At 41.9% G+C, this 15913-nt stretch overlaps 2 protein-coding genes across 2 annotated transcripts; both read right to left on the bottom strand.

Moving 5' to 3' along the window:
• Positions 1-424: 424 nt before the first annotated feature.
• LOC125371554 (tubulin alpha-1A chain-like) lies at positions 425-3427 on the bottom strand. The gene is made up of 3 exons (XM_046513515.2): positions 3363-3427; positions 1752-1974; positions 425-1622 (listed from the first exon to the last, which is right to left on the bottom strand). The coding sequence occupies exons 1-3, from the start codon at positions 3363-3365 to the stop codon at positions 493-495; spliced, it is 1356 nt and encodes a 451-aa protein (XP_046369471.1). The 5' UTR covers positions 3366-3427; the 3' UTR covers positions 425-492.
• Positions 3428-10369: 6942 nt separating this feature from the next.
• On the bottom strand, positions 10370-14880 carry LOC124144221 (tubulin alpha-1A chain-like). Its single transcript, XM_046513517.2, has 3 exons — positions 14801-14880; positions 11701-11923; positions 10370-11568 (listed from the first exon to the last, which is right to left on the bottom strand). Exons 1-3 carry the CDS (start codon positions 14801-14803, stop codon positions 10439-10441), a joined length of 1356 nt encoding a protein of 451 aa, XP_046369473.1. The 5' UTR covers positions 14804-14880; the 3' UTR covers positions 10370-10438.
• Between the last annotated feature and the right edge of the window lie 1033 nt (positions 14881-15913).

Raw genomic sequence — 15913 nt, 5'->3', positions numbered from 1 at the left:
GAAACAATATGATACAATGGAAACCGGTTAATCCAGACATATGCGTTCTCAGTGAAATCGGATTAACGAGAACCATAGTTGCACCAGAAATAGTGTTTTATTAAGTGACAGAAATTGTCATCTGTTGGAGGATTCCACTGAGGGTTCTATTAACATATGCACATGATATGTGTTCCGTCAGTTATAAATGGTGGCTTCAATGAGCATAACGATGAAAACTTAGCACATAATCTATTTCATATTTCATGAAGATGAAAATGCAATATTCAGTGTTTCATGTTGTCTAAGACCTGCATCACTTCGGGCATTCCTCCCGATGACACTCCGTGATAGCGGCGTTAAACACAACTCACTCACTCACTCACTCTTCCAATAATTATAAAAGCATATAAACTAAATACTATACACTGACGAAAAGAAAACATTTGTTTCTACGCTTTTTTTATTCGGTCGTCCCTTCAAGGGAACATTTGAGTGCCAACTGGGGTAGCACTAATACTCCTCTCCCTCTTCCTCTCCCTCGCCCTCAACAGAGTCGACTCCAACCTCCTCATAGTCCTTCTCCAGGGCGGCCAAGTCCTCACGGGCCTCGGAGAACTCTCCCTCCTCCATACCCTCACCCACATACCAGTGGACGAAGGCACGCTTGGCGTACATCAGATCGAACTTGTGGTCAAGACGAGCCCAGGCCTCGGCGATGGCGGTGGTGTTGCTCAACATACAGACAGCTCTCTGGACCTTGGCCAAGTCACCGCCGGGGACAACAGTGGGTGGCTGGTAGTTGATGCCAACCTTGAAGCCAGTGGGACACCAGTCGACGAACTGGATGGTTCTCTTGGTCTTGATGGTTGCGATGGCGGCGTTGACGTCCTTAGGGACGACATCACCACGGTACAACATGCAACAGGCCATGTACTTGCCGTGACGGGGATCACATTTGACCATCTGGTTCGCGGGCTCAAAGCACGCGTTGGTGATCTCGGCCACAGACAGCTGTTCGTGGTAGGCCTTCTCAGCGGAGATGACAGGAGCGTAGGTAGCCAGAGGGAAGTGGATACGTGGGTAGGGCACCAGGTTGGTCTGGAACTCTGTCAGATCCACGTTCAGGGCACCATCGAAACGGAGAGAGGCAGTGATGGAGCTGACAATCTGACCAATCAGACGGTTGAGGTTGGTGTAGGTGGGACGTTCGATATCGAGGTTACGTCTGCAGATGTCGTAGATGGCCTCGTTGTCGACCATGAAGGCGCAGTCGGAATGTTCCAGGGTGGTGTGGGTTGTGAGGATGGAGTTGTAGGGCTCCACTACGGCAGTGGAGATCTGGGGAGCGGGGTAGACAGCGAACTCCAACTTGGACTTCTTGCCGTAGTCAACAGACAGCCTCTCCATCAAGAGAGAGGTGAATCCGGAGCCAGTGCCGCCACCGAAGCTGTGGAAGATGAGGAAGCCCTGGAGTCCAGTACACTGGTCAGCCAACTTCCTGGTGCGGTCAAGTACGAGGTCGACGATCTCTTTTCCGACGGTGTAGTGGCCACGGGCGTAGTTGTTAGCTGCGTCCTCCTTGCCGGTGATGAGCTGCTCTGGGTGGAACAGTTGGCGGTAGGTGCCGGTCCGGACCTCATCTGGAAACAAAGTTGACTCATGAGTAAGGAAAATTATGTGTATTTAAGAAATATCGATTCCACAGACTTACCTTTGATTTAGGATTATTTGAGAAAATTATCATTAACAAAAATATTCAATACACTCACCGACAACAGTTGGTTCGAGGTCAACAAAGATGGCTCTCGGGACGTGTTTCCCAGCCCCGGTCTCGCTGAAGAAGGTGTTGAAGGAGTCGTCCCCACCCCCGATGGTCTTGTCTGAGGGCATCTGACCGTCGGGCTGGATACCGTGCTCCAGACAGTACAACTCCCAGCATGCATTGCCCATCTGGACTCCGGCCTGGCCGACGTGGATAGAGATACATTCCCTCTGAAAAGAATATTGAGTTATAACATGAGGTGAGGTGAGGTCAAATGGGGTTTAACGTCGCGTCCAAGATTATTTGCAACTTTATAGCGACGTGTGTGTCTGTGTGTGTCTGTGTGTACTTGTACTTGTCCGCCCGATTGTTAGTGCTAGCCCACTGAGATACCATGCAGCAGTTTAAATTGAATATCCCACTCAGACACAGTTTACTGACCCTTAATGCCGACCGAAACAACAAGTACCATCTTTTACCGTCTTTTGTGAAAGAAGCCCGGACCTTCCGCTCTCCGGGCGGACGCTCTACCACTAGACCACGGAGGCGGTCTAAAATATGTTGTAGATATTACTACTTCCACCCTGATGTAACATGGATTTCAACGTAGCCGAGTAGCTGAGCAATTTGCTCGCCAGGCTGAAGACCAGGGTTGAATCCACTCTTGGTAGTATCCATGCAGCTTTGTTGTATTCCAGGTGTGACTGATGTAATAGCGCTTGAAGCGGCGGTAAACTAAACCTATTCACTCAGTCACCATTATTTATCCCGGTAACGAACACAAAGAAGTACTCTCAAGATGGATGAATGTGAAATTGCCAAACCGGTCCCGTATATGAAAATCGGGTTATTCCATGTCGTCGCTTCCTTTTAACTATCTGTAAACTACGGTTATAACGAACTCAAAGGGACCACTAATTTAAGTTCGTAATAACCGTAGTTCGTTATAAGCATATACACAGCATATATGCAACAAATGGCTGGGACTAAAAACAAGTTCGTTATATCGGTAAGTTCGTTATAAGCGTGTTCGTTATAAACGTAGTTTACGTAAGATCATACGGATATGTTTCATATGTTTGTCAGACCCTGCAGACTTGGAATTTAAGCCAGGATACAGGATACAGGATACAGGATTCATCATACATTCAGTCTGACCAGCGACTGTTTACCAACCAGGCCAGAAGGAAACCCACATTACATCTTTCACAGTAAAGTGTAATTTATTTTTCTTTTCACCGGCAAACCCAAAATATCCTTAATGAAAGGTTTTAAATTGTAAATATGTGCCTAGCAGAAACATTTCATGTGTTTGTTTGTTTGTTTGTTTGTTTCCTTGTTTGCAATATTCCAGCTATATGACGTCGGTCTGTAAATAATCGAGTCTGGACCAGACAATCCAGTGATTGACATCATGAGCATCGATCCACGCAATTGGGATACGATGACATGCATTAACCAAGTCAGCGAGCCTTACCACCTAATCCCGTTAGTTGGCTCTTACGACAAGCATAGTCGCCTTTTACGGCAAGCATGGGTTGCTGAAGACCTATTCTATCACGGGTCATTTAATGTGTACCTGATGTACCTGATGTGTACATGTGACAGGGTTACTTACCATGATTGTTGTAGGTAGATGTGGACCTCACGTGGACTGCAAGTTGTCTGGAGTGAGAAAGTCTGATGTAGAGAGCAGGTGCCCGGACACTTATATACACGTGGTGGTCAGCCGGTTGTCATGGACGCTGATCCCTAGTAACCGTTGCTAAGCTCATTAGCCGTCGTCCGAACAGTCTCTGATTTGGATTTGTTTCAGCCATCAATTTCATTCTGCCCGAAGGGATACCTGTACTGCCCAAGCACTGACCTGTACTGACCACTAAGGTCTTACACAAGGATCTTAGTCCGATATTTGCGGAACGGAAACACACTCAGCTAATAATTTCAAATGTTCACCTAATACAGTTTCTATTCCTTATATATGCTGTATATGATACGGAAACACACGAGGAATATAATCTCTTTATCATATATAATATCACTCTTAAAATAATGGATGTTTGAGACGTAATTTCACTTAGACGCCAAGCTTTATGAAGCATAATTAGTTTTTTAAAGAATTTTCGAGGACAGTTTTTTTAGATACAATCCCAGCACACTTAGGGCACCAACCATTTCGTATTGTATGGAAGCGGATAACGCCATCGTGCTCTGGTATGACACCATGTTATGAAGCAAATTTTCATCTCAAGCTATATTTATTTATGTTACAGAAACGTGCTTTTCAATTCAACATTTACCCTTTTGATTTGACGTATTTGTTGTGCATGTGCGAGAGTACATGTAGGTCCTTTCTACGATATATGAGGTGAGGTGAAATGGGGTTTAACGTCGCGTCCAAGATTATTGCACTTATATAGCGACGTGCATGCACGTGTATAACTGTGTGTGGCTGCGTGTACTTGTCCGGACTGATGCCGATTTATAGTGCTAGCACACTGAGATACCATGCCGCAGTTTAACATGGATACCCCACTCAGACACAGTATACTGACTCCGAGCCGACCACTCCTTGTTTTAGCCCCTTAATGCCGAGCGCCAGACAGGGTAACAACAAATACCATCTGATATTTATGGCAACGTGATCACCAAACGTTTCTCTTGTGATACTACTGTTAATCGCCTTGGTAAGATTTTACTAAACGTATGTAGTGCTTTGAATTTGTGCATTTTCAATGGCCGATGTGGATCAGACGCGGCAAAAGGTGACTATACCTTCATCAGCCACAATGGCACAAGCGTAATCGACTATATTGTTGCATCCCCTTCATTGTTTATGTTGTGCAAACAGTTTGACATTGCAAATAGAACAGAGTCGACCCATATGCCAGTTACATGTTCATTTCACGCACGTGCCAAAGCTGGATCGAGAGACCGTGAGCGTGTTGCACGAGACCCAGGGGACAGCTACCGCTTTGTGTGGAACGAGGACAAAACTCAAACTTTTAGAGACAGTTTACTGTCTACAAATTCTATTGCAATGCTTGACAAGTGTTCAGATTTTATCGCTTCAGGTAATATTGATAAAGCAGTTGAGGTATTTTCAGATGTTTTATGTACCGCTGCGAAATGTATGAAACGCCCTTCTTATATTTCTAGAAGTAAACAGCCATGGTTCGATAGGGAGTGTGAATACCACCGCTGTGAAAGATATAGGCTTCTTAAGGTTTTCCGATCACTAAAAGATTCGTCATCACTTTGTAACTATATTAAGGCAAGAAATACTTATACACATGTTATCCGTGAAAAAAAGAAGTTATATCAAGACAATGTACAGAGTACCATTTTGACTAACTTGGATAACAGTAAAATATTTTGGGCAAATTTGAAACGTCTGTCTGCTACCACTGTCCGTCCTAAGCCAAATATAAATATTGAGCAATGGTTTTCACATTTTAAGGGGTTGTTCGATTCAGAAATGGGGGATGAAGATAACACTGTGCCAGATAACAATTTTGATGACTTAACTCAATCTATCTTAGACTCGCCAATTGAACAGCAGGAGGTAATTGAGGCAATTAACAAATTGAAAACAGGCAAAGCTGCCGGCAGTGATAAGCTTATTGCTGAAATGTTCAAATACGCATGCGATGTGTTAGTTCCCTATATTACCTGTCTGTTTAACGTTATATTTGATTCCGCTTATTTTCCGATTTCCTGGTCGACTGGCCAAATTGTACCATTACACAAGAAAGGGGATACTAATACACCCGATAACTACCGAGGGATTACAGTATTAAGTATTTTTAGCAAGTTATATATTTCTGTTCTAAATAGAAGGTTGCAGTCTTGGTGTGATGCCTATGATAAAGTTGTGGAGTCGCAAGCAGGATTTCGTTGTGGCTATTCCACAATTGATAATATGTTTATTTTACAGTCAGTTATACAGCGTTATCTGGGGAAGAAGCGAGGTAAACTATATGCTTTATTTGTAGACTTCTCCAAAGCGTTCGACTCTATAAACAGATCAAAACTATGGATAGTTTTGAATAACAGTGGTGTGTCACCTAAAATGTTTAAATGTATACAATCCATATATACGACTGTACGTTCCTGTGTAAAGTTTAACAATAACTTCTCAGATGTATTCGATTGTGACTTGGGTGTCCGTCAAGGCTGTGTACTGAGCCCGTTTTTGTTTTCATTGTTTATCAATGATCTAGCTGTTGAAATTGAGGCTAACTGTGAACCCGGAATCCAGCTCCATCCAGACATAATTCAACTATTCCTGCTACTCTTTGCTGATGATGTAATTCTTATATCAGATACTGTATATGGCCTCCAAAAACGCATCGATGTACTCGAACACTATTGCCAGAATTATTCCCTAAATGTAAATCTTGATAAGTCGAAAATAGTAGTTTTTAAGAATGGTGGTGTACTTTCTAGATCTGAGAAATGGTATTTCACTGGTTGTCAGTTGGAATGTGTATCATCGTACAAATATTTGGGAGTTGTATTTTCAAAGAATTTATCATGGTCGAAACATACTTACAATGCTTCATTACAGGCTAAACGGGTATTGTTCTCGGTTCTAAAATCCCTTTCATCACTTAAACCTATTCCACTGAAACTATTTTTTAAAATATTCGATACTAAAATTGCTCCAATTATGTTATATGGGGCTGAAATATGGAGTTTTGAAAACTGCAAAGAAATAGAAAGTATCCATGTACTTGCTTGTAAACGTCTGCTAGGTGTTAAAACGTCTACTCCCAATCATGTTGTGCGAGGAGAGTGTGGAAGATACCCACTGTACATTTCTGCGTATAAACGCTGTATAAAATATTGGTGTAAACTTATGTCCCTACCAAATTCACGATATCCTAAGAAAAGTTATGATATGTTATTTCAGCTAGCCACACATGGTAAAACTAATTGGGCTACAAAAGTCAAAACTCTTTTATACAGCCTTGGATTTGGATATATATGGGAGAACCAATATGTTATTTGCCCCGAATCATTTATTTCCGAATGTGAAGATCGGTTAAAATTTGCTTACGAACAGGACTGGCATTGGTCTTTAGCAAATAGTTCTAAAATGTTCCATTATACACTTTTCAAAAATTCATTCAGTCTAGAGTTGTATTTGTCTGCTATCACTATCAACAAATTTCGTGTTGCACTAGCCCAGTTTCGCTGTAGCTCCCATACTCTCCATATTGAGACTGGTAGATACGTTAATACTCCACGAGAGCAGAGATTGTGCAATAGTTGCAACCAAAGATATGTCGAGAATGAATATCATTTTTTATTAATTTGTAACGCTTATGATGAACTTCGTCTTCAGTATTTACCACAGAAGTATTTTGTACATCCTACTCTTGCTAAATTCAATATGCTTATGGCGGTAAACAATGAAACTGTAATTAGAAATGTTGCAACTTTTATATACCATGCTATGAATGTTAGACTCCAAACACTAAGCCTATAAATGTTTATGATGGACCAAATATTGTACCATGGGCCGCTGGCCTACACATGTACATGAATAAAGAATTAGAACAAATACCATCTTTTAACGTCCTTTAGTATGACGCGGTCGGGGATCGAACCCCGGACCTTCAGCTTCCCGGGCAGTCTCAACCCACTAATACTTGCCGTAAATGGCGACTATGCTTGTCGTAAGAGGCGGCTAACGGGATACGGTGGTCAGGTTCGCTGACTTGGTTGATACACGTCATCGATCCCAATTGCTTGGATTGATGCTCATGAAATCAATCACTGGATTGTCTGGTACAGACTTGATTATTTACAGACCACATGGCTGCAATATTGCTGAGTGCGGCGTAAAACAACAAACCAACTCAACTCACTAAACCACTGAGGCTGTCCGATATAACATGTAATATGATGGACATGTGACGAAAAAGCTTTTTATGTAATGCCTATTTATCCTGTGTATTACGTAAAGCTCTTGCATAGTCCATAACATGTAAGTTTCAACCATTGGAGGCAATAAAGCAAATAAAGAATATGTAATATGTAAACTATCCGGTAAAGCAAAGTGTACATTTGAAAATTGGATTTGACCCCAAAATTACAATTGTTACCATAACGTTTCGATGCTGAAAACAGTCTCCGAAACTATGATACCCGTATCAAATGTATCACCTTTGAATAAGACCCGTGAAGATCCGGGGTGGAATAGGTCTTCAGCAACCCATGATCGCCGTAAAAGGTGACTATGCTTGTCGTAAAAGGCGACTAACGGGATCGGGTGGTCAGGCTCGCTGACTTGGTTGATGCATGTCATTGGTCCCAATTGCGTGGATCGATGCGCATGTAGATGTTAATCACTGGATTGTCTGGTCCAGACTCGATTATTTACAGACCGCCGTCATATAGCTGGAATATTGTTGAGTGCGGCGTTAAACAACCTACCAACCAACCAACCATTTTAGCCACCATCGAACATGGGTATATACTTTCTTCTGCCCCGCAGTGTTTATCATATGTGTGAAACCATTGACATATACTTCTGTATTTTTAAATGTTAGATCAGTTTGTGGCACCTTACACGAAACATTAAATTTAATAACGCTCTGATGATTAAGGTTATCATAGAAAGTACTGCCCACCTTCTTCTTGTGCCCCTGTTCGTTTTTCTTTTCAGTTTTCTCTTTTTTGGTATTTCGCGGATCCGTATAGCAATTTGCTGCCCTCGTGGTGTGTGAGTAGGGTTTTACGCCGCTTTGATGGGTCCAGGATATTTTATTAGTGTGGATATATAATAGACTGGATAATCGAGGGTGACATAGGTCAAGTGGTGTGTGGGGCTGGGGGTGGGGGTAGGGAGGGGGCGGTATTTCAATGAACAGCTTTATTCTGCGAATACTGATGATTACGGTAGCCCATAAGGGACATGGAGTCTGTTTTCACTTACTTTTATCGTAACCTTTTGCAAATTAACACTATAAATTTAAGATTTCATGGTTGAATGTGTGTCTGATGCGTTTCAGGAAGCCAAGTTCTACTGTGGTGGTGAGTGAGTGAGTGAGTTGGGTTTAACGCCGCTTTTAACAGTTTTCCAGTTATATCACGGCGTGTTAGCGAGGAAAGCCCGAAGTGATTCAGTTCTTAGACATTTACCCCTTCGGTGAAACCCACGAGCACGGGAATGGTGCTGACAAACCTAGACACATAAACGAGGCGAACCGGGATTCGAACTCACAATCACAGGTTTCTGGCGTGCCCAAGGGACGCAACTCTGCACAGTGAATCGCGGCGCCTTAGACGACTGGGCCACCCGTTCCCCCTGTGGTGGTGAAGTCTTGTCAAGGTAAGAATAAGATGTACCACACATTGTGTTTATTATATACTGTTTTATTTCAATCCAGGTAAAGTAGTGTATGAGTGAGTGAGTCTGGTTTTACGTCGCTTTAACAACAATCCAGCAATATGACTGCGGGGGACATGACTTCACAGATTGTAACCATGTGGCCTACGGCGTGACGAGCGAACGCTGTAACCACTTGGCTACCCCACCACCCTAAGGTACATTGCGAGCGTGATTTCAAACAGTGTCTCTGAATATATTCCACATAAATATTATAGCTTTAGTGCGAAAAGAAGATGTTTTGGAACATTTGAAGCCTTTGCATGAAGTTTCAATCACAACAGCGGAGGTGACACGGGTCGTTTGTGGAGTCGCGACCTTCCGGGTCTATTTGATGGTTTCTATATGTTCCAATTGTTATGTGTAAGTCATTTTAGTGGCGGTAAAACTGTTATTAATATGTTTGCAGTAACTGTCAGTGGCAGAAATTGATTGAAACGACTAGTTAACAAATATCAAGTGCTGTTGTGACCATTGAAAGAGCAGTCAACAGCAGCGAGTTGAGTTTTCAAGAATGGTTGGTGTTAGAATTAGAGTTATCTGTCCTTGTGTTCATGAACATGGCGGGCTTTGGTCGTTCGAGAAGTTTCTGGTTGGGACTTTTTTTTAAAGGCTGACTGTACCCATGTAAGAGGGACAAGAGAACAGGGAGATCAGAGGGTAAGAGCAGAACAACAACGGGTACGTCTGGTGCGAAGACACATTGTAACTGCCCGTTCCTCGTTCGGTGATGACAAGCATGGACTGCAGATGACATATTCTGCATTCGATTACATGTTTATGATTCTGGAGTTAACCATATGACGGATGATTGTAGCCAGAATGATATATATGCAGGAAAAATACATCATCCAATACACACGCCATCGGGTGGCTGGGCCTTTGGAAGCTTAAATCAATATTACATCCAAATCACTAAGGGGGACACGGTGTGTGTGCGTGCGTGCGTGCGTGCGTGCGTGCGTGCGTGCGTGCGTGCGTGCGTGTATGTATGTGTGTGTTATAAATAGTTGCTCCATATTGCTTGTCATCTGTTGGAGGATCCACCGGGGGTGCTATTAACACATCGTCAGTTGTAACTGGCGGCTTCAATGCGTTTGGCGATGGAAACTAAAAATACAATCTGTTTCAAATCGGCCGGAAGACGAATATGTAATCTTATTGTTGCCTTCCAACTCTAAGAAAAGCAAGTAAACTAAATACTATACACTGACAAAAAGAAAACATTTGTTTCTACGCTTTTTTTATTCGGTCGTTCCATCAAGGGAACATTTGAGTGTCACTTTGGGGTAGCACTAATACTCCTCTCCCTCTTCCTCTCCCTCGCCCTCAACAGAGTCGACTCCAACCTCCTCGTAGTCCTTCTCCAGGGCGGCTAAGTCCTCACGGGCCTCGGAGAACTCTCCCTCCTCCATACCCTCGCCCACGTACCAGTGGACGAAGGCACGCTTGGCGTACATCAGATCGAACTTGTGGTCAAGACGAGCCCAGGCCTCGGCGATGGCCGTGGTGTTGCTCAACATACAGACAGCTCTCTGGACCTTGGCCAAGTCACCGCCGGGGACAACAGTGGGTGGCTGGTAGTTGATGCCAACCTTGAAGCCAGTGGGACACCAGTCGACGAACTGGATGGTTCTCTTGGTCTTGATGGTGGCGATGGCGGCGTTGACGTCCTTAGGGACGACATCACCACGGTACAACATGCAACAGGCCATGTACTTGCCGTGTCGGGGATCACATTTGACCATCTGGTTGGCAGGCTCGAAGCAGGCGTTAGTGATCTCGGCCACAGACAGTTGTTCGTGGTAGGCCTTCTCGGCGGAGATGACAGGAGCGTAGGTAGCCAGAGGGAAGTGGATACGTGGGTAGGGCACCAAGTTGGTCTGGAACTCCGTCAGATCTACGTTCAGGGCACCATCGAAACGGAGAGAGGCAGTGATGGAACTGACAATCTGACCAATCAGACGGTTGAGGTTGGTGTAGGTGGGACGTTCGATATCGAGGTTACGTCTGCAGATATCGTAGATGGCCTCGTTGTCGACCATGAAGGCACAGTCGGAATGTTCCAGGGTGGTGTGGGTGGTCAGGATGGAGTTGTAGGGCTCCACCACGGCAGTGGAGATCTGGGGAGCGGGGTAGACAGCGAACTCTAGCTTGGACTTCTTGCCGTAGTCCACAGACAGTCTCTCCATCAAGAGAGAGGTGAAGCCGGAGCCAGTGCCACCACCGAAGCTGTGAAAGATGAGGAAGCCCTGGAGTCCAGTACACTGGTCAGCCAACTTCCTGGTGCGGTCAAGTACGAGGTCGACGATTTCCTTGCCGACGGTGTAGTGACCACGGGCGTAGTTGTTGGCTGCGTCCTCCTTGCCGGTGATGAGCTGCTCTGGGTGGAACAGTTGGCGGTAGGTGCCGGTACGGACCTCATCTGGAAACACAGTTGTCACATGAGCAAGACAAAAATAATGTATATTTAGAAAACATCAATTTTACAGACTAAACTTAGATTTAGGATTATTTGAGAAAATGGTCAAAAACAGATCATATTCAATACACTCACCGACAACAGTTGGTTCGAGGTCAACAAAGATGGCCCTGGGGACGTGTTTCCCAGCCCCGGTCTCGCTGAAGAAGGTGTTGAAGGAGTCGTCCCCACCCCCGATGGTCTTGTCTGAGGGCATCTGACCGTCGGGCTGGATGCCGTGCTCCAGACAGTACAACTCCCAGCATGCATTGCCCATCTGGACTCCGGCCTGGCCGACATGGATGGAGATACATTCCCTCTGAAAACAAATAAGGCTTTTTAGGCGACAATTTTTTTATTTCTTGGTTTACGGATGCGCCGCTCTTTCAAAGTCCAAATGTTAAAAAAAAAAAAAATGAAAATTACCCTTTTTTTTATTACCGCCGATTTTTTCGACAAAAAGTTCAAACAAACAAAAGATTTCATTTCCTCGTCGAGAGTAAAGCAAAGGGAAGTCACTCTGATATTTCTTGCTGGGATCCTTCTCTAATACCATCAAAGCTTTATAACGCAAAGCGCAGTGGTGACCAGTTTAACTATTTCAACACTTTTGGCCGTTCAAAGCCACAAATGTATTCACTAGACACTATTTCCCCGCAATGTTATTGAAAATAAAATTCTCGGACACACTTCGACAACGGGTCCTCATCGAACATGTCAAACAGCAAAATAAAGATGTTCCATGTGCTGAAACGTCTTTATTTACAAAGTAATAAAATCATCAAAAATATATCTATAAAAGTTATTATTTCCAACTTTTCGTGCGATCGCATGTAATCGTCAGTCAAATGACATCTCGCCTTTTGTCGCCTCGATTTCTCGGCTCGGACACGATGTCTTAATGCCAAAATATATGCATAAGAAATCTTTGTCACAGCTCGTAACCTAGCTCTATGCATCCATAAAGTTCCATTTTTTTAATATAGATCGCGATTTCATGCTTAAGCGTTCAGAATAACATGATTTAACCCAAACCTTTCGCCAAAGTCTGAAAATTACCGTTGCTGTAATTTGATTGACTGCCTTAGGTCACGTGCTTAAATTTGACCAATCTCGAACCTTGTAGCAGATTTTGTCGGTGAAACAATGTAGAATCTAAGTTTTTTTAATGTATACTGACATGGCAGCCTTCGACGTATGTGTTATTCACACGGAGCTTTGAAAACGGAGGTATTTCCTCATGTTAGTGAGCGGACAGCCACTATCATCGGGAAATGGGTGATGACAGATATTATTTGTAATTCTTTTTAAAATAACGTTCCAACAACGTAAACAAATGAAAATAAAAAAGAAATGGGTAAGTGGATTTTATGAATTCTTATATTTGCCGAAAAAATCGTTAAATTTGCGCTTCATTGGTCCTTAATCTGGACGTTATGAATGTTTTAGCTTACATTATTTTTTATTTAAAACGAACTTTATTTAGTTGTTAATGAATTATTTAAATAATGTAATACACATAACTTTTATATTTATAAACAATAGGATTAATTAGACCTTTCAAATAGTTTATGGCCAAACATTTAGCAGCAAAGATGTTAATTTCAGCAGATAATTTCCTTGATAAATGTTGGTTTCATCTATCACACAAGAGTCTCTGGGAACTTGGTGTCACAGCAGTAATCTTTTGGTTGGCTGGTGCAAAAATAGCAACGTCTTTCATGCATTTCCATCAATGACATGAATATTGTTATGTTGCCATTTGTGCACAAGCTGAGTGCCAGGGATTTAATAAAATGTTCTTGAAAAATTGAGTTATTTTACTTTTGTTACGCCAGGATATTTTTTTTCATACCTACCTAACTTTTAAGGACAAAATTCAAGTAAAAAAATTGTGAGAGGCTTTTTTTTTTCTTTTTTTTTAAATTGGCCTGCCTCACTTTTGAAATGAGTTTGAAATACGTAAACCAAGAAATAAAAAAAGTGTCGCCTTAGTTGCACATCATTTTCCTGCCCCATTCAACAAAAAAACCCGATTCTCATATATTTTAACCGGTTTGGCAATTCCACAATCATCTTCTTGAGAGTAGAATAACGCCATTATCGCGACACTTTGTTAAGACAACAAAGGTAAATTACCCACTGATGTTGTGGGATAGTCCAGGGATAGGGAATAGGGATGCGCAAACTTTTGTAAGAATCATCTAGGCGGATTCCTACAGTCTGCACGTAAGTTTTTCGATTCATACCTCAAAGAACAGGAAAAAATACACAGTAAATCCGTTAATAAACAAAAATAATCGGGATAGTTACATCTTTGACTGAATGAGATGGACACAACGATGGCAACGGCGGTAAACTCCACATGCACGCATACTATTACAATCCTTTTGTTATATCTGACTTGATTTCCTACAATTATTTACACACATAAGAAATTTTGGTAAACTTTATCTCCTGTTTATCGAGTTTGTAAATGATTTTATATTTAAATTTTAGATCTATTAGTATCGCGCTGTAGTCGCAATAAAAATGATTACGAATTTGAACTCTGTTTAATTTGAGATCTCGGAGATGTTCACATAAAAATCATTCTATTTTTATTATTCAGTGTGGGGTTTTTATTTGTATGTTGATAGACCAGTCCACTTCGGGATAAAGGGAACAGGATGGGGATTACAATACCATTAACTTTGTTGTTTAGACTGTAGTGATTTTGGCATGAAGTTATTTTGGGATGATACCGGGAAAAGCGGAAAAGGAATAAGCGGAGGTTGACAATCTTAACTGTTGGATGTGGTCAAAGATATTTATGCTAAATATATGACAATAACAATTCATTGTGCTAAGGAATAAAGGGATTAAAGCTAATTAACCCAAGAGAGTAGGGAAAAGCGGAAAAGGAACAAGATGTTGAGCAAATTTAGTTATTGTGACCCAACTTATTTCGTACATCCTGAATACAACTTCCCGTTGTGAAGACTAGAATAGCTCTGTTATTTCCAATAGTATATTCCTTTTAAAAAAATCTGAAGAAACATTATTTAGAAACATAGTATCACGTGACAGGTGTATCGCGACATCCTAACTCGTACTACAGCATATATATATTATGTGTGTAATACAAACACACCGAAATCGAAACTGTAACAAATAAGTATTTGGTGAAAACCAGAAAGCAAGATTCTCTTCTTACCATGATGTATAGTGTGTTGGAGAGGAGCTCAGTCGGTCTACAGGTTGCTCGAGTTGGTGTGTGGCGCACCTGGAGCTTGCCCGCTCCCATTTATACCACTGCACGTCGCCAGGGACGCTATTACGGGAGCTGGTTGCTAGGTCGACATCACGCCAATTAACAGGTTCGAAGAAACTGTTAAGCCTCTTGAAAGGTCTCACCAGGGCGTCTATACATATGGTCTTACATAGAGGGTGATACGGCTTAATGTCACGTATATAGAGTCCTTATATCGAGCCATGTGGTTGATACATTTGTTTCGGCAAGGTGCGCAAATAGTTGTGGGTTTTTTCAGATTATGCTATTTCAAAAACATATTACTGAAAATGCTATATGTATATCTACCCTTTGGGAGCAGCCATTTGATATCTATTGGTCTGGGAAGTGATTGTTTTAATGAAAGGTTTGCTCATAAAAATGCCAAAATGAATAGTTTGCTGGCATTGGTGAAAAAAATATATAGTCGGTCTTGCGGAAAAATACCCAAACGTAACTTGGTGTGTGTTAATTGTGAAAATGAATTAATTATTTGATTTTGCTCAGTAAGTAAATAGTTTGTTGGGTATAGCTGGGGAAAGTATATCGTTCTCAAAAACAAATTTAATCATATCGATAAATACATGTATGTAGTAAATAGAAAGTGGTGTAAAAATGTCTGTTATTATTTCTATGACATACATACATACATACGTACATTCGTACGCATATACGTACATACATACGTGCATACATGCGTACATACGTACGTACATACATACATACATACGTACATACATACGTACGCACATACATACATACATACATACATACATACATACATACATACATACATACATACGTACACACATACGTACATACATGCGTACATACATGCGTACATACGTACGTACACATATATTTTCCCTTCTTTCTGTAATAATAGAGTCTAATTGAAGCAAGTCAAGATTTTCAACAGGTTTATACTCCAATCTCACAGGTCATTAAGACTAAAACAAGAAGTGCAGATATATAGATTGTTGAGGTCACATATATAACCATTGAACATGCAACTATATTGTCGTGTATTCAAAACGA

The sequence above is a fragment of the Haliotis rufescens genome, unplaced genomic scaffold (assembly GCF_023055435.1).
Source record: "Haliotis rufescens isolate VD_foot unplaced genomic scaffold, xgHalRufe1.0.p SCAF_16, whole genome shotgun sequence".
Taxonomy (NCBI): Eukaryota; Metazoa; Mollusca; class Gastropoda; order Lepetellida; family Haliotidae; genus Haliotis; species Haliotis rufescens.
This window is presented reverse-complemented; position numbering and strand designations above follow the sequence as displayed.